General features: G+C 25.6%; 1 protein-coding gene across 3 annotated transcripts in view; it reads right to left on the bottom strand.

Annotated features, from left to right (window-relative positions):
- LOC112683630 (ankyrin-3) overlaps positions 1–15095 on the bottom strand; it is a 51491-nt gene that overhangs the window by 15511 nt on the left and 20885 nt on the right. For all 3 annotated transcript variants that reach the window (XM_025554741.1, XM_025554742.1, XM_025554743.1), the window contains exons 11-17: positions 13190–13339; positions 10850–10990; positions 10010–10165; positions 9843–9941; positions 9405–9605; positions 2381–2552; positions 1200–1280 (exon numbers count right to left, since the gene is read on the bottom strand). In XM_025554741.1, coding sequence (XP_025410526.1) covers positions 1200–1280; positions 2381–2552; positions 9405–9605; positions 9843–9941; positions 10010–10165; positions 10850–10990; positions 13190–13339 — 1000 coding nt within the window. The remainder of the gene's footprint in view (positions 1–1199; positions 1281–2380; positions 2553–9404; positions 9606–9842; positions 9942–10009; positions 10166–10849; positions 10991–13189; positions 13340–15095) is intronic.

Consider the following 15095-nt stretch of genomic DNA (forward strand, 5'->3'; position numbering starts at 1 on the left):
GGGGGTCAAGGTAAAAATATAACACATTTTACAATTAAAAAAATTATGCAAATCCTTAATATATTTTGATGTAAATAATAGCATAAGTAATAGAATAGACTATTCTATAATCAATGATACTAGGTATTCAATACTAGCTCTTCATACTTCAAACTTGTAAAATTTGTAAATCTTAACCTAGACATCGGAGAAAATTTCGGGGGGTTACAACCCCTTAACCCTTCTCCCTGCGTGCGCCACTGCGTGCACTTAGTAGTAGTAAACTAAAATTTCTCTGCACCAAGCCGGAAGCTAGTAGGTACCTAACCCTAATGAATGAGTCCTAGGGATGAATCTTCCTCGTAGCCCCTGGTCTACATTAAACAGACTTCAAACTGGTCATGGCCGATGCGGCACTCTTCTACACAAATGGGTGTTCCAAGACAACCCAATCTGCAACCGTGGCAAGGGAGATCAAACCATGAATCACATCGTGATGGAATGCCAGGAAAGAAAATTCTACCAAGAGTTTGAAGGCATACATATGGTAACTCCGGAAGCAATAAATGGGATTATAAATCTCGACATATGCCTATGAATATCTTAAGGACTCTTTATCCTATATTTGCGATTTTCTTACTTCCTTTACTTTTTATTATGTTTCTATTTAAGTTAAACTACTATATTATATTTTATGTATCAGTTGTTAATACTATTATTTTGTAATTTTATAATTTTTTTTGATATTGTTTGAAAAGAGTTGATTTGTGTAAAGTCATCGAAATAAATAAATAAAATTGTATTATCTTTTTTAACACAAAAAATATTAACACAGCAATTGGTAAATATACATTGTACACTCTGTATACTATGTAGTAGTTATAGTATTGAGCAGAAGTAATTTTATTCATTTTTCAACACTAAAAGCTTTGATGATGATGGAAGCACACTGATGGGTATTCTAAGTCGTATTCATAATATATTGACACCGCGGGCTGGCCGGGTAGTGGGTCCGTGAAACGATTTCGTTTTCTGTACGACCCGCGTTCAATATATTCCGAATGGACCGTGACAGTCTATGAGGCTGTTGGGTGGTGGCCAATCATGAATTTTGAACTTGGCTATTAATTCATGCATGTTGACTAAGACTCGATAATACCATAGGTCCAAATTCTGTTTATTTATTATTTTTATTCTTTATTCTACTCTACAAAACTCACGTGACGAAATGGTAACATTTTGTGTTAGTTGAGTTCTAGTGTTGAGACCATACTCGACGCTTCCGCTTTGCAAAACGTCACCTGTGTGCCAATCATCATCCCAATCACATACTACAAGCATTTGTTAGTAAAACCACGCTTGCGCAACACTATAAGTATGGAAGCGAGAACACTCTAATAATATTGTATTGTGCTGTATAAATTTATGTTTTGGTGACATGAATTCGTTGCAAATAGCGAATCAACGAAATATTGCTTGTGTGTGTAGTTAATTTACCTATGGATGACTTTTATCAATTTCATTTATTTGTTGATCAATAATATATTTGTAAAATATATCTAATTTAATCGTTAAATAATCGACAAATGTGGAATTTGTATATTATGAATTTAAAACATTATATTATATGGTAACTATACCGTATTATAACTACTGCTTAAAGTGCATTGAATTATGTAGTTATATAGCCAATAATTTAAAAAAAAAACTTGAAGTAAAGTTTTGATCGAATTAAGTGGTATTGCAAAAAAATGTTCAAATTCATATTTTAAATAATATATATTAATTGGTTCTGCAAATTAAAAAATTTCAATTCAACTTTGTTTTAGTTGTTATTAAATAACTATTCTACTTAAATATAATAAATATTAATAAATTCATTAATCGATATGAAATCTAAATTTACTTAGTTAATTTTTTTGTCAATCTAAAAATTTTTAAAATTTGATTTAATTAAGACCTTCGTAGGTATAAGATAATACTTATTATTATATAATAATAAGATGTACTACAAAATGTGCAAGTTCTGTGATAAGTTAATATTATAATTCATTCAACTTATAATAAGTCAAACTTAATCTCGATAAATATTGCTCTCATCATCTTGATTTGTCAGACTTATGTTTATTTCCCTGGACTAGTTCACTTTCTATACATCCTAATATTATTCATTAGTGTATATTGTGTGCAATGGTTATATTAGACATATTTTCTCAGAATAAAAGCATTTTTTTTTTCATTTTATTATTTGCAGCACTTTTCTACGGTGAAATTTGATTAGGTATTTGATTATTATATTATCGTATTTGAATACTTAATTACATAACCTGTTCAAATCTCTCGCAAGAATGTCTCAAATAATATAGTACTATATATTATAACCAAAAATGTTTTTACGTACCACCTTCGTCTTCTGAGTCTGACATAAATGTTTCTTGCATAGTTTCTGGAGAAATAACTTTGTATTTTTCATCTAAAGTCGACGAAGGTGCAGCTTTTGTAACATTTTTCAAAGCCTCTACGACACTTATATAACCCAACTTTTGAGAAATGGACAAAGCAGTTTGTCCTTGCTATATAAAAAAAATTAATTGTATAATTATAAAGAACAATTAAGATACATGATTAATAATTAAATAAGTTTAAATAGATTTGTGTTATTATTATTGTATATAATTTACTCTCCAACTTATGCATTTTAAATATTTATTAATGATAGCAAAAAAAACTTAAATCTTGCAAAATTAAAACTTTTATTTTCGATGTAATTTATTTATCATGTCTTGGTTATAAGACACTAAGCACATTCTTATCACATGAAAAATTGTTATCATACTTTATTAAATTTTGTGTTTCTGTATAAATTTAATCATGAAGTTTCCTATTACTTTAAAATTTAATAGTATTAGGTATGTAATAAAAGTTAATTTATGCATCGATAATTATCTGGCAAACTATATAATAATAATCACTAAATTTAACCTCAATATACCTATGTCTTAAATATTTTTATGCATTGTATACTAATTATGTGACAGATAAAATATATTCAAATGATTAAACTTTAAGTACTAAGTACATCAAAAGTGAATTCACTGAAATAGGTCATCAAGTATCCTTTTTTTAACAGTCGAACCTTTATTATAGAATTTTTTTTTATCGAATCATGACATTTTCATTAAAACCAATATATTTTACAAAATAAATATCTATTAAACGATTTAGTTTTATATTATTATTTTATAATTATATGGAAATATCAGTATTTCCCTGTTTTCAAAAATTTGGCGAAATAAAGTTCCTGAAACAAAAGCTGCTTTTGAAATTATTTATCATGGATTTTAATGGATTTTAGCTCACCGAAAATGTACCAAATTAATTTTTTAATTCTAATCATTGCGAATATTTAAAGTTATTTAGTTTTTTATATACGAAAAAATAAATAAATAATATAAACATATAGGTATACCAACTGGTGAATAACAAAAAAAACTAAGCGACATAGTGTTCACTGAGAAACAACCGACACTTGAATCATTCGATCAGTTATGAATTAGTGTGATTCTAACCATTTAGTAATAAGTTATGAAATATTTAGTTTATACCAGTGGTTCTTAACCTTTTTCGAATGACGGAACACTTAACATTTTACAAGATTTTCGCGGAACACAACCGTAAAATAAAATAGTAGTACATACATTTTTAATTTTTTAATATATTAAACAATAAATGTATAGCATAAAATTGTTTGCATGCCATACATGTTAGTGTTAGTCACTAAAAAATAATAAAATAATAAAAAGAGTTAAAAAAAATTTAAAAATTTGAAATTGAATACTTTGTATGAGATATTTGTGCCTGATGATTTTTACAGATATTTTCAATATCTGGCCGTATGTACGATATTGCTACTCTCATTTCCTCTTCAATATTTGTCAGCCTTTCTCGTTTCTTTGTTTTGATATTCGTCAGTGTTGAAAATCCAAGCTCACATAAGTATGAGGTTGAAAATTGTAATAATATTGAAATTGCTTTTTCAGAAATTTTTTTAAATTCGGTTTGAACTGAAATCCAAAATTCTTCTACTGTTATTTCGGAAAATTTTATTTTTAGAGTTCGATCTGTTGTTAGCATTATGAATTCTTCCTCTTCTTCTAACGTAAATTCATAACTTGACGTGTTGATGGTAGAAAATGGATTTCGTATCCAATCATACTTTTCAATATTTAATTCAGGAAAGTATTTCGTGATTTTTTCTTCTAATAATGCTAAATGTTCTGTTATAATAGGAATTATTTCATTATTATTTTTAATTGAAGGAAACATGTCTACCGTATTTTTTTGAATTATACGCGTTCTCCAAAAAGATATATTTTTTTTAAATGTTAATAGTTTATCCGTGGATGTAAGAATATTTTCGTTTTTACCTTGCATACCAGCATTTACGCTATTTAAATAATTAAAAATATCAGCTAAATATGCCATTTTAACACACCAAATATCGTCTGTAAGAAAAGATATAAAAACAGTGTTACCTTCGTTTTGAAAAAACATTAACAATTCATTCTTAAGTTCCAGAATTCGATTTAGAACTTTACCTCGCGATAACCATCTTACTTCACAATGTAAAAGTAAACATACGTGCTGAGCTTCCATTGATTCACACAGTTTTTTAAATAGGCGTGATTGTAATGGACGCGATTTTATGTAGTTAACCATGCTTACAATTTTATCCAATACAGACTTTAATGTAATAGGTAATGTTTTCGAAATAAGTGATTCTCGGTGTAAAAAAACAATGTATAGATATGATATTAGGATTTTTTTTTCTTCGCTAATGTTGTAAATCCTTTAATAGAACCAACCATTGAAGGAGCTCCATCGGTGCAGATTCCTACACATTGGTCCCATGTTATGTTAAATTTATCTAAATATGATGAAATTGAATCAAAAACATTCTGTCCTGTTGTACGTTCAGTAAGTTGTTTACAGCATAAAAATTGATTCACTATTTTATTTTCATCAATGAAACGAACAAATCCTAGTACGTGAGCTATACCACTGATATCAGTAGACTCGTCAATTTGCAAAGCGAAATATAGTTTATTAGTAGTAAGCTTGTTAGTGACAGTTTTCTCAATATCATCTGACATGTGTATAATTCTGTTTTTTATTGTATCGTCTGAATGCGGAATTTTCATAATTTCTTTTTTTGCATCATCGCCAAACATAATTTGAACTATTTCTGAACATGCCGGTAAAATCAAACTCTCTGCAATGGTGTGTGGTTTTAACTGTTTTGCAATTATTTCGGCAACTTTATAAGATGCGATTTGTGCTTTATCAGATATTGTTACAATTTTTTTAAAATGTTTTCTTTGATTCATTTGATTATTCAACAACCTTTCAAAATAATTTTTTTCTTTAGACTGGAGATTGGCGTGCTTAGATGAAAAATGCCGTTTTAATTTCGCTGGCGCCATTGCGCTATTAGACAACTTTTCCCCACAAACCACACAAAGGGGAATTTGGAAATCATTTTCATCAACATAAGTGAACCCAAAATTTAAATAATCGTTGCAATATTGTCTATTGACCTTTTTTATTTTATTCTCATCATTGACATTGCTTGTATTTGTACTTACACTATCAGTACCAGAATCATGTTTCCGTTTAAGAAATTTGTCCATTTTGATATTAAAATGGTCGTTACAAATTAAATTAATTAACTAAATTAATTTCAAATTGTACTTACTTAAAAAAATAACAGAATCCTTATTTATGAAGTTGTACACGCGTCTAACGTTGATAACCGTGGGCAACGTACTAATACTAATGTATTTTATAACTTTTATTAGTGCAGAAAATAAAATTGTCAATATCTATACGTATGTTATCGCAGTATGGTGGAGATTATCGTATAATATAATAATAATAATGTATATTAATATATTATATAGTATAGTAGTATACTGACACATTATATTATTCGAAAGTTAACGATAACGTTTTTGTGTACAAAAATAAACCAACAAAACCTAAAATGATTCTATTTTTGAAAGAAATTTTTTTTTCACTGATTTTAAAATTTTGGCGGAACACTTATACGAAGTCCACGGAACACCGGTTAAGAACCACTGGTTTATACATTTCAGTAAAAGCAACATTTACGGATAGAAATGTTGCCAAAGTAAGGGATAAATATTTTTTTTGGGGTATAATTTACACTATTTAAAATTGGTTTACCAAGCAACAAACATATGGTTTTATCGCTTATCACTTTTTATAATGTTGATAATATACATTTATAATATAATAATTGTTTAAGTTAAATGTACTTTTTTACTATATTATATTATTCTTAATAAAATGACATCTGGTCGATATCGTTTCAAAAATAATTTAATATTGTGACTAAAATATAAATCCTGAAAAATATTTCAGGTCTATTTTCTAATGTGATCCAATAATAACTGTATCCTGGTATGTCTAATTATTTGATTGAAACGGATAAAGATGAAGATAACAATGGAAATTAACTAGGTGAAACCCAAGAAGAAGCAAAGTGAATTTTAAAATATTTCTAAAATATTGTTTAAGATATTAGTCACATTATTAAATCATCATAAAATGTATGGACTAAATGTCATAGTTGTTCAGAATAGTATAAAATTGTGAAGAGAGGAAAATTATAATTATCTGTAACGATTATTATAACACTCCATACTATTAACATTATAAAAGATGATAAGTGATAAAATTAGGAACCAACATTTATAAATTAAAAATCTTATTAGTGAATGATCAAAAAAACATTAGTGTTTATGTGGATGGTATACGTTTTGACCAAGAGTGTATCTTTCTATTTTCCGCCAATACCTGTTTCCAGCAGGGCACCAAAACATTTTTATAACGTTATAAGTACAACGTTAAACTATTAAAAAACGATTGAAATCGATAACAGATAACATATCGGTAAACGATTAACGATGAAAAGGGATAACAGATAACATATCGGTAAACGAAAAACGATTAAAATTAATATCGAATAACATAACAGAAAACGATTAACGATTGAAACCTAAAAGAAATCGCCAAGGAAACATTGTTATTTTTGCAAAATTGACTTAAATTACTAGGTAATCTAAATAAAATAAAATTTATTTTATTTAGATAATTATATATATAATAATAATATAATAATAATTATTTTTAATATAAATGGATGTTTAAAACAGCAATAAATTTATCAACTAATAAAATATAAATAAACATTACCAATTATAATTTATAAATATGGTTTCTGAAATTACGTCGGATGTTGTCGGCGCGGAACTCATATAGTCTGCCTCATCAAAAATAATTTCAGTGAACACCGATGAAACATTAGTAATACATCATACTTAAGTTATAAATTGACAATACATACAATATTTACGTGGTATTTGCATTTTATTGTTGTACAACAAATATGATTGCTTTATTTATAAGTTACGTGTTAGGTTAGAAATTACAAAAAGAAAATATCGTTAAAGGCATGGGTGTTTGGTATGAATACACGGGTATACGGCGTATACCCATCAGCAGATTTTCGATTTTCGGCGTATTCCTAATGAAAATATTATTTTACGGGTATACGCTTCTAAAATAACTCGAAAACAAATAATAATAATAATAATTTAATAGTTCATTGGAAAAAATTGTTATAAACTATGAAATTGATTGAAATATTTATCTGTTGAAGATTACAGTGTACGTTATGTTTAATGTATTTTGTTAAATGTAGTGAATAACATTAAATAAAATAGTACGGAGTGTGGACATTCAGCCCATGGTTCTTAAATTTGCATCATGCAATTTATAACACGCTGCTAATGTATATCTTCTGGTGTTATGTTTTATAGTATTAATATAAATTACAAACATGTAGTTACAAGCGATTAATTTACATTTTTTTCGAACGTATCGAGAGAAAAAAATTGTTAAGTGAAGTGAGAAAATTTATTTTAAGATTAATACCCATATTTTTTTTAGGGGGCTTATCCACAATTATATTTACCAATGCACCACTGGTTAAAGGTAATATATATAATATAATATTTAAAATATGTAATGTTATTTTACATAGTATTATTTGCTAAATACTACATTTGAAAACGTTTCAAATTTTACACTAATTTAAATAACGCAAAACGCTAAACGTAAAACACTAAACTGTTCATAACGTTTAAACGCTACAATTGAATAATGTTTGAATTATAACGTTATACGCTCAACTATTTATAACGTTTAAATGACTCATAACGATAAACAACACATATTATTTTAATTTAAGCCCTGGTTTTCACCAAATTATATTTTTTCTGGTACCGGTTCCCAGCAAATAATTTTTATTTACACAACTCATTAGTTTAATATATTTTGCATAATAGCATGTGCGTTAGATATTTATATGGTCCATATTAAAATTTGTAATTAATTTTATTTTATTGACTTGTTTTAACATTAAAATAAAATACGATGTTAATAATTTAAAAACTCCCCATTAGTACCGAAGAGGTGAAACATTATCATATCTTTATAGCATAATATATCTAGATATTTATACAAGTAGATCATAAACCTAAACAAAATACTAAAAAAAGAGATTTTTCATGTACTCATATGTACTTTTATGTTGATTAAATCAAAGACAATCTATTAACTTGATATCATACGATTCCACGAGTATTTCAGTCTGTGAATAGTATATTTTTCATATTTATAAAAAAATAATTCACGTATTTGTTACTGATATAGAAATTGATTCGATGGAAATGGGTATCAGTCAAAATATAATTTGGTGGAGTAGGGAAAGGTAGACTTTTGATGTAAACATATTACGCCTGCTCGTGTGATCGAATGTTTTAAATGTCGAATGTCCCATAGTATACACCATGTTGCTTAGCCCCTAATTATTGCTTAACTCTCTTTGATTTTTACCAGTTATTGTATACATTTATATTTTACAATATACCCACACTAATGTGTTATTTTTATTATTTATTATTCTTCAATATGTCTATTATTATAATTATTATATACAATATTGTTTTAAGTTATTAAAAAACATATTATATATTATTATTTTTAATCGTTATGTTTGGGAAGACAAACGTTTTAATTAAAAAAACCGTGTAATTCTTTAAACAAAATTTATAATGAATGAATTTTTTTCAAAGAACTACCAGATCATAGAAGTTTGACTATATATATAAAGTTTTTTTTGTCATTAGTTTGTTTTCAATTTCTATAGTATCTATTGCGTTCAGTTTTTTTTAAAACAATTTTGAAACAACTTTAAAAGCATGACGCAGACAAATAGTGTAGACCAAATAAAGAATCCTCTTATAGGCAGGTATATGTATTAAAAATTGTTCACTTACATTAGTCAATATATTCGGATCAGCTTCTTTATCCAATAAATGGCTTACAATAGTCGAATGACCTTGCTGAGCTGCTTGATGAAGCGGTGTGTATCCAGAAGCTGTGGTCGCATTGATTTTGATTCCTTGGCGAGCGGTTATGAAACGAACCATGTTTAACTGACCGAAATGGCACGCGATGTGCAATGGAGTAAATCCAGCCTTATGTAAACATATATGCAAATCAATACATATTTTATAATATATATATATATATTTATTGAAACTCAAAATAATAATATCTGAGTACATAAGAAAAATAATATTCTTGGCTTTGATTGAAATAGACAAGAATTTAAGCTATCGAAAATTTCAAAAATTTACTTCCATAAATGTTTGATTTTATTATTCTAATACATCAACTATGTGTGTTACACCTTTATATACTAAATATATTACCTTCGTTTCTGGATTGATGTCTGCGTGATAATTGTCGAGCACAGCAGCTACTTTATGTTTGTCTTCTTGGGCACAAAGGTGCATTGGTGTTAAACCGTTCTGTACAATAAATTTAACAAAATAGTAAATTAAAATTTTTTTATATATTTTATTTTGTGTAACATTACCTTGGATTTATAATTAGGATCAGCATTGTGGTTCAAAAGTAATGTTGTCATCTCGACATTACCTTCTTGAGAACTGAGATGAAGAGGAGTAAATCCTGCTTTTGATTCAGCATTTGCTTTTGCTCCATAATCTAATAATGTAACTGCTATGTCCATCTAAAATAAATACTTATTTTTTAATTTACGCATTTAAATTTAGTATTTACTGAAAAATAGTGTTTCCATTTGCCTAACTGTAATTTTTTTTTTTTTTTTTTGTAGTTATAAATTTATTATAATTATATACTTGTTATAAAACAGCAAAATAACTTAAAAAATAATTGAATCCTATAAATCAATTAATTATACTACAAAGCTAAAGATTAATTGTACGCCAAATGTAGATAATGATTTCGTTATAGATTTTTCCACGAACTTCAAATACTTTTAAAAACTTATCTTATTAATTGAGTACGAAAAAAGTTAGTTAAGGAAGTCAAACGATAGCTTAAAAAAAACGGAATAACTAAGTGTCATAACTTATTAATCACCAATTAAAATTTCGTGTTCTAATATTTTAAAATATTATATAATTTGATTTTTTTTTAAATTTTTATAATATATCGACAAAAAATTAACAGTGTATAGATGAAATGCATAAATTAAATGTAATAAATATAATTAAAATGTAATAAGAAGCTGTGAGGAATCTATGAATATGTCTCGACTCTTTTAGTTACCAAAAATTTTTACTAACTATGTATAAAAAAAATTAGTTACACAACCTTACTTAAAATGTAATATCCTATGATAATTTTGATTTCAAGTAAAAATAATAAATATTTATAAGTAAATAATTACCTGATTCTTTTTCGCTGCTATATGAAGAGGAGTATGACCATTCTTTGCTGTGGCATGAGGCGATGCTTGCTTATCAAGCAACATCAATGCAACAGCTTGATTATCATAATGACTTGCTACGTGTAATGGTGTTACACCGTTCTGTATGAAACAAAACGGCGAACAAAGTTGAACAAAGTGATAAACTAATCAATTTTTATACGTGTACAATATATTTCTTACTAAATTGTTTTTATTTATAGAATTTTGTGTATCAATGATAGAAATACATTTTTTTGATAATTGTAGTTAGTAGTATGAATGAACTGATGGGTTCTTAAGTTAGTGACACCCCAGGAACTTTTTCGTATTTATGTTTCAAACCTTATTATTTAACTAATAAGTATTGTGCTTAAATTTTTTATACTCCGGATATTAATTATCATTTTGGCCCCTTTTCATGTTGCGTTAATTTTGACAAAAATAAAAGTAATTGAACAAATTATATAGGCATGATAATTTATAAGTAAGTCGTAAATACACTAATAGTTATTTGTTATCTTATTATATTTATAGTTCGTTAATCTAAAACATGGGCATTAAATAATTTTGCATCTTTATGAAAATAAAATTGCCAATCCCCCCTGGTAAGAACTTTTAAAATCGGTTATGTTCATCAAAATATTTCTAAACTATAAAAAAAGTTTAAATAAAATAAAAATGTATTATACTTTGAATTTATTTAAATTTTTATTGTCTATGCATAGTTTACCGAAAATTTTTGAGCCATTGAATTCTCAAATGTAATTTTTACTATTTGTAATTAATTAAATGTCCTAGTATATTTATAATACTATGTATAACTTACGAGTATTATTTTAACGCAAAGGTAATTTATTAAATTAAATTTAGATAAATTATTTTTTTTTAGAATAGAATTTTAAAAAACATAATATTTAATATTTCACAGGCATTAAATTATATATATCTATTATGGGATAATTTATTTTTCTAGAAATCAAATGTGAACCTTAATATTCTCGATATTGAAAAGAAACACAAGGCTAACACTTGATTTAAGTAAAATAATTTAAAATTTTAATAGAACATAGTTGTTTACGATTTCATAAAGCTAAAATAGTTTCTAAAAGTATTTTTTTAACTTTCATTGAATTCTTATCACATATTTCGATATTTTTTAAAAAAAAACCTTTTTTGGAAAAATATATTTTAATTATTAATTATTATTTATTACATCAATAAAAAATATAAACTTCACAACATAACTTAAATTTTAATAATTTGTGTTTATTATTCAAAATAATGGTAAATTATTTTTATTTTTTAAATAATTGAATAAATATCTTTGTTAACTGAAATTGTTGACTATTATGAATAGTATTGAAATTATGTTTTGATTTATATTTTTTGAAATTTACTATTCTGTACTAAAATAACTCAGCCATTTCTTTTAAAAAAAGGTTATCGTTTTTTATTATCTCTTTAAAATACAAAGATATCAAATCTTTTATGTATTTAATATTTAAATATTTTAAATATATATTAAATTATTGTACTATGTTTTCAAATTTTTTAATATATATTATCGATTAAATATTTTAAAAATTATAATCGCAATAAAACCTTGCATCAATGTCGTTACTAAGTAGAGTTGGACGAGTACTTGGTAAAATTTTCTGAGTCGAATTCAAGTTAGACTTGACTTAACAAACAATTTTTTGTACTTGATTTTACTCGAATTTAATCGAGTACTCGATTTGAATCAAATATTCAAGTAGTTTATTTCACTACTTTATTGAAAAATTATAAATAACTAGGATTTAAGTATTTACGATAGAAAATAGTAAGAAGGATGATGGTTTTAATTAATAACAATAGAGCTATTACTTTGATATTTTATCATGATAACGAAATTTTATACATATTGATAACAACGACTTTTTTTTCAAGCACTTGACATTTTTCAAATACTCAGCTTTTCTTGTATTTAACAGTTCAAATTGTTGAGTACTCGAGTTTTTTCTCAAGTACTCAGCATTTTTCGAATACTCGAATTTTGAACTTGACTCGACTTAATACCAAAAAACAATACTTATTCAACTCTACTAAATAATGCAATTTAATGTTTAAGTACAAATAAATATATTTCCTAGCATGAAATTGTATGTTTATACAACTCATTAGATATCATCCAATTTCCAATAATATACTTTTATATTTTTTTTAAATTAAATGTATTAAACAAAATGTGTTAGGAATGAATATTATGTTAACATGTTTAAAGTTCAATAATTGTTCTTAAAAAATAATATAATGATTACTATTACTATATTACTATACCTTTCCTTGAGCATCAACTGGAGCTTGTTTTTGTAACAGCAATTTAGTGACTTTAATGTTTCCGTACTTTGATGCCAAATGAAGAGGGGTAAACCCTTTTTTAGTAGTTGCTGTCACTGAGGCTTCATTCTCCAACAACACTGATGCAACCTGCCAACAAAAAAAGTCCAGTGTTTCACATTGTCAACTTATTAATTTGTGTATAGTCATAGTTTACAAAATTCAAGCTTGTAAAAGTAGTCAATAGTGTTAGATAGTTTATTTTTCTAATAATAAGATCAAGCTTTTAAATATGTTTATACATTGCATCAGTGTTGTGAAGCTAAAGCCTGTGCCCATGATAAATATTTTACAGCAAGTAAATCAATATAAATCAAAATATATTTTTATATTATAAATTATAATTATATTACATTAAAAGTTAGGCTAATATTATTTAGCCGATTTTAGATATGGTTGGGAAAACGGTAAATATTTGTAAGAATAACTAAATCTTTGGACTTACCTAATCAATGAATATTGATTTTACCAAATACCAAATAACTTGCTTGCTTTTCGATGATAAAAGAAATTTAAAATAGGGAATATACATTTTATTGGCAGTGGCTTTAAAAAAAAAAGTAAAAAAAATAGGCGAAGCGAACAAAAACGTGTTTATAAATTTTATAATTTTTAATAATTTAAGTAAACAACAATGACAATGATTAAGCATAAAATATTCACATCCATATTCTAGTTTTGTTTTTAACGGTGATTAAACTATTATAAAAAGATGTCTTTTGAATTTTAACAACGATTAAGAGATCAAAATAATGCTATAATATAACATTTATGTCATGTAAACTTTTATGAAACTTAAAAAAAAAAACTAACAGTACTATATTATAAATATATCATATATGATCATTATCTAGTATAATGCACATTTTAAAGTTATAATTTTAAAACTATTATATTTTCTAAATACTAACATTCACATTAATAATAATTAAACCGTATAACAATATTTTAAAAGTGCAAATCTGCTATCTATAAATATAATCATATTATATTGTTTAATTATTAATAAATGACTTTTTGTGAAAAAATTTTGAATTTGAACTTGATATTGGATATAGGTAAGTATAGTTAACAAATTGTCCAAGTATAATAGTTTTTTTAAATTGTAATTCGGAAATAAAAAATATTATAGCAATATTAATAATTTATCAAATGTTAACGTATATTTTGATTAAAATCAAAATATTATAGCAATGAATAATCTATACAATGTATTAAATTTCAAGCCTTCGTATTATGTAAAAGAAGGTTATAATAGATTAGGCTTGAATATTTACTTTAAAACAAATGAAGTAATACTGATTAATTTAATTTAATTTACTAAATAAACGCTATCAATTTTGGCACAATATTTCTTAATTTTGTATTGTTTTTGAATTCAAAGGTATTAAAAAAAATTTAATTAAATTATTAATTTTTATTTACGAAGAGTACGAACACATTTTGATGAAAAGATGATGGCAGTGAGCACTTTGCTTGGAAATTAGATACGTCGTATTTAAATTATTCAATCGACAACATTTTAGAAAGACCCTAATTCATGTTTTTTACGAACGTAAAATTCATTTGAAATTAATCATTATAGGCAGTGCCGGATTAATCATTTGTGGGCCCCTAGGCAATTAAAATCTTAGGTCCTACAAAATAAATTTTTACGTACATCTTTAACATTACTATCCAATAATTAAAATTAACAGCTTTAAAAATAACCGACTATTATTAATAAATAAAATCATGTTTATTAAATTTTTATATTTGCAAGAAAAATTACTTATTATATTATTTCTATTTTTTTCGAAAAAATTTAATTATTATTACTGCATATAACACTTACAAATTAATATAT

The sequence above is a fragment of the Sipha flava genome, unplaced genomic scaffold (genome assembly GCF_003268045.1).
Source record: "Sipha flava isolate LNK unplaced genomic scaffold, YSA_version1 231_pilon_pilon, whole genome shotgun sequence".
NCBI lineage: Eukaryota > Metazoa > Arthropoda > Insecta > Hemiptera > Aphididae > Sipha > Sipha flava.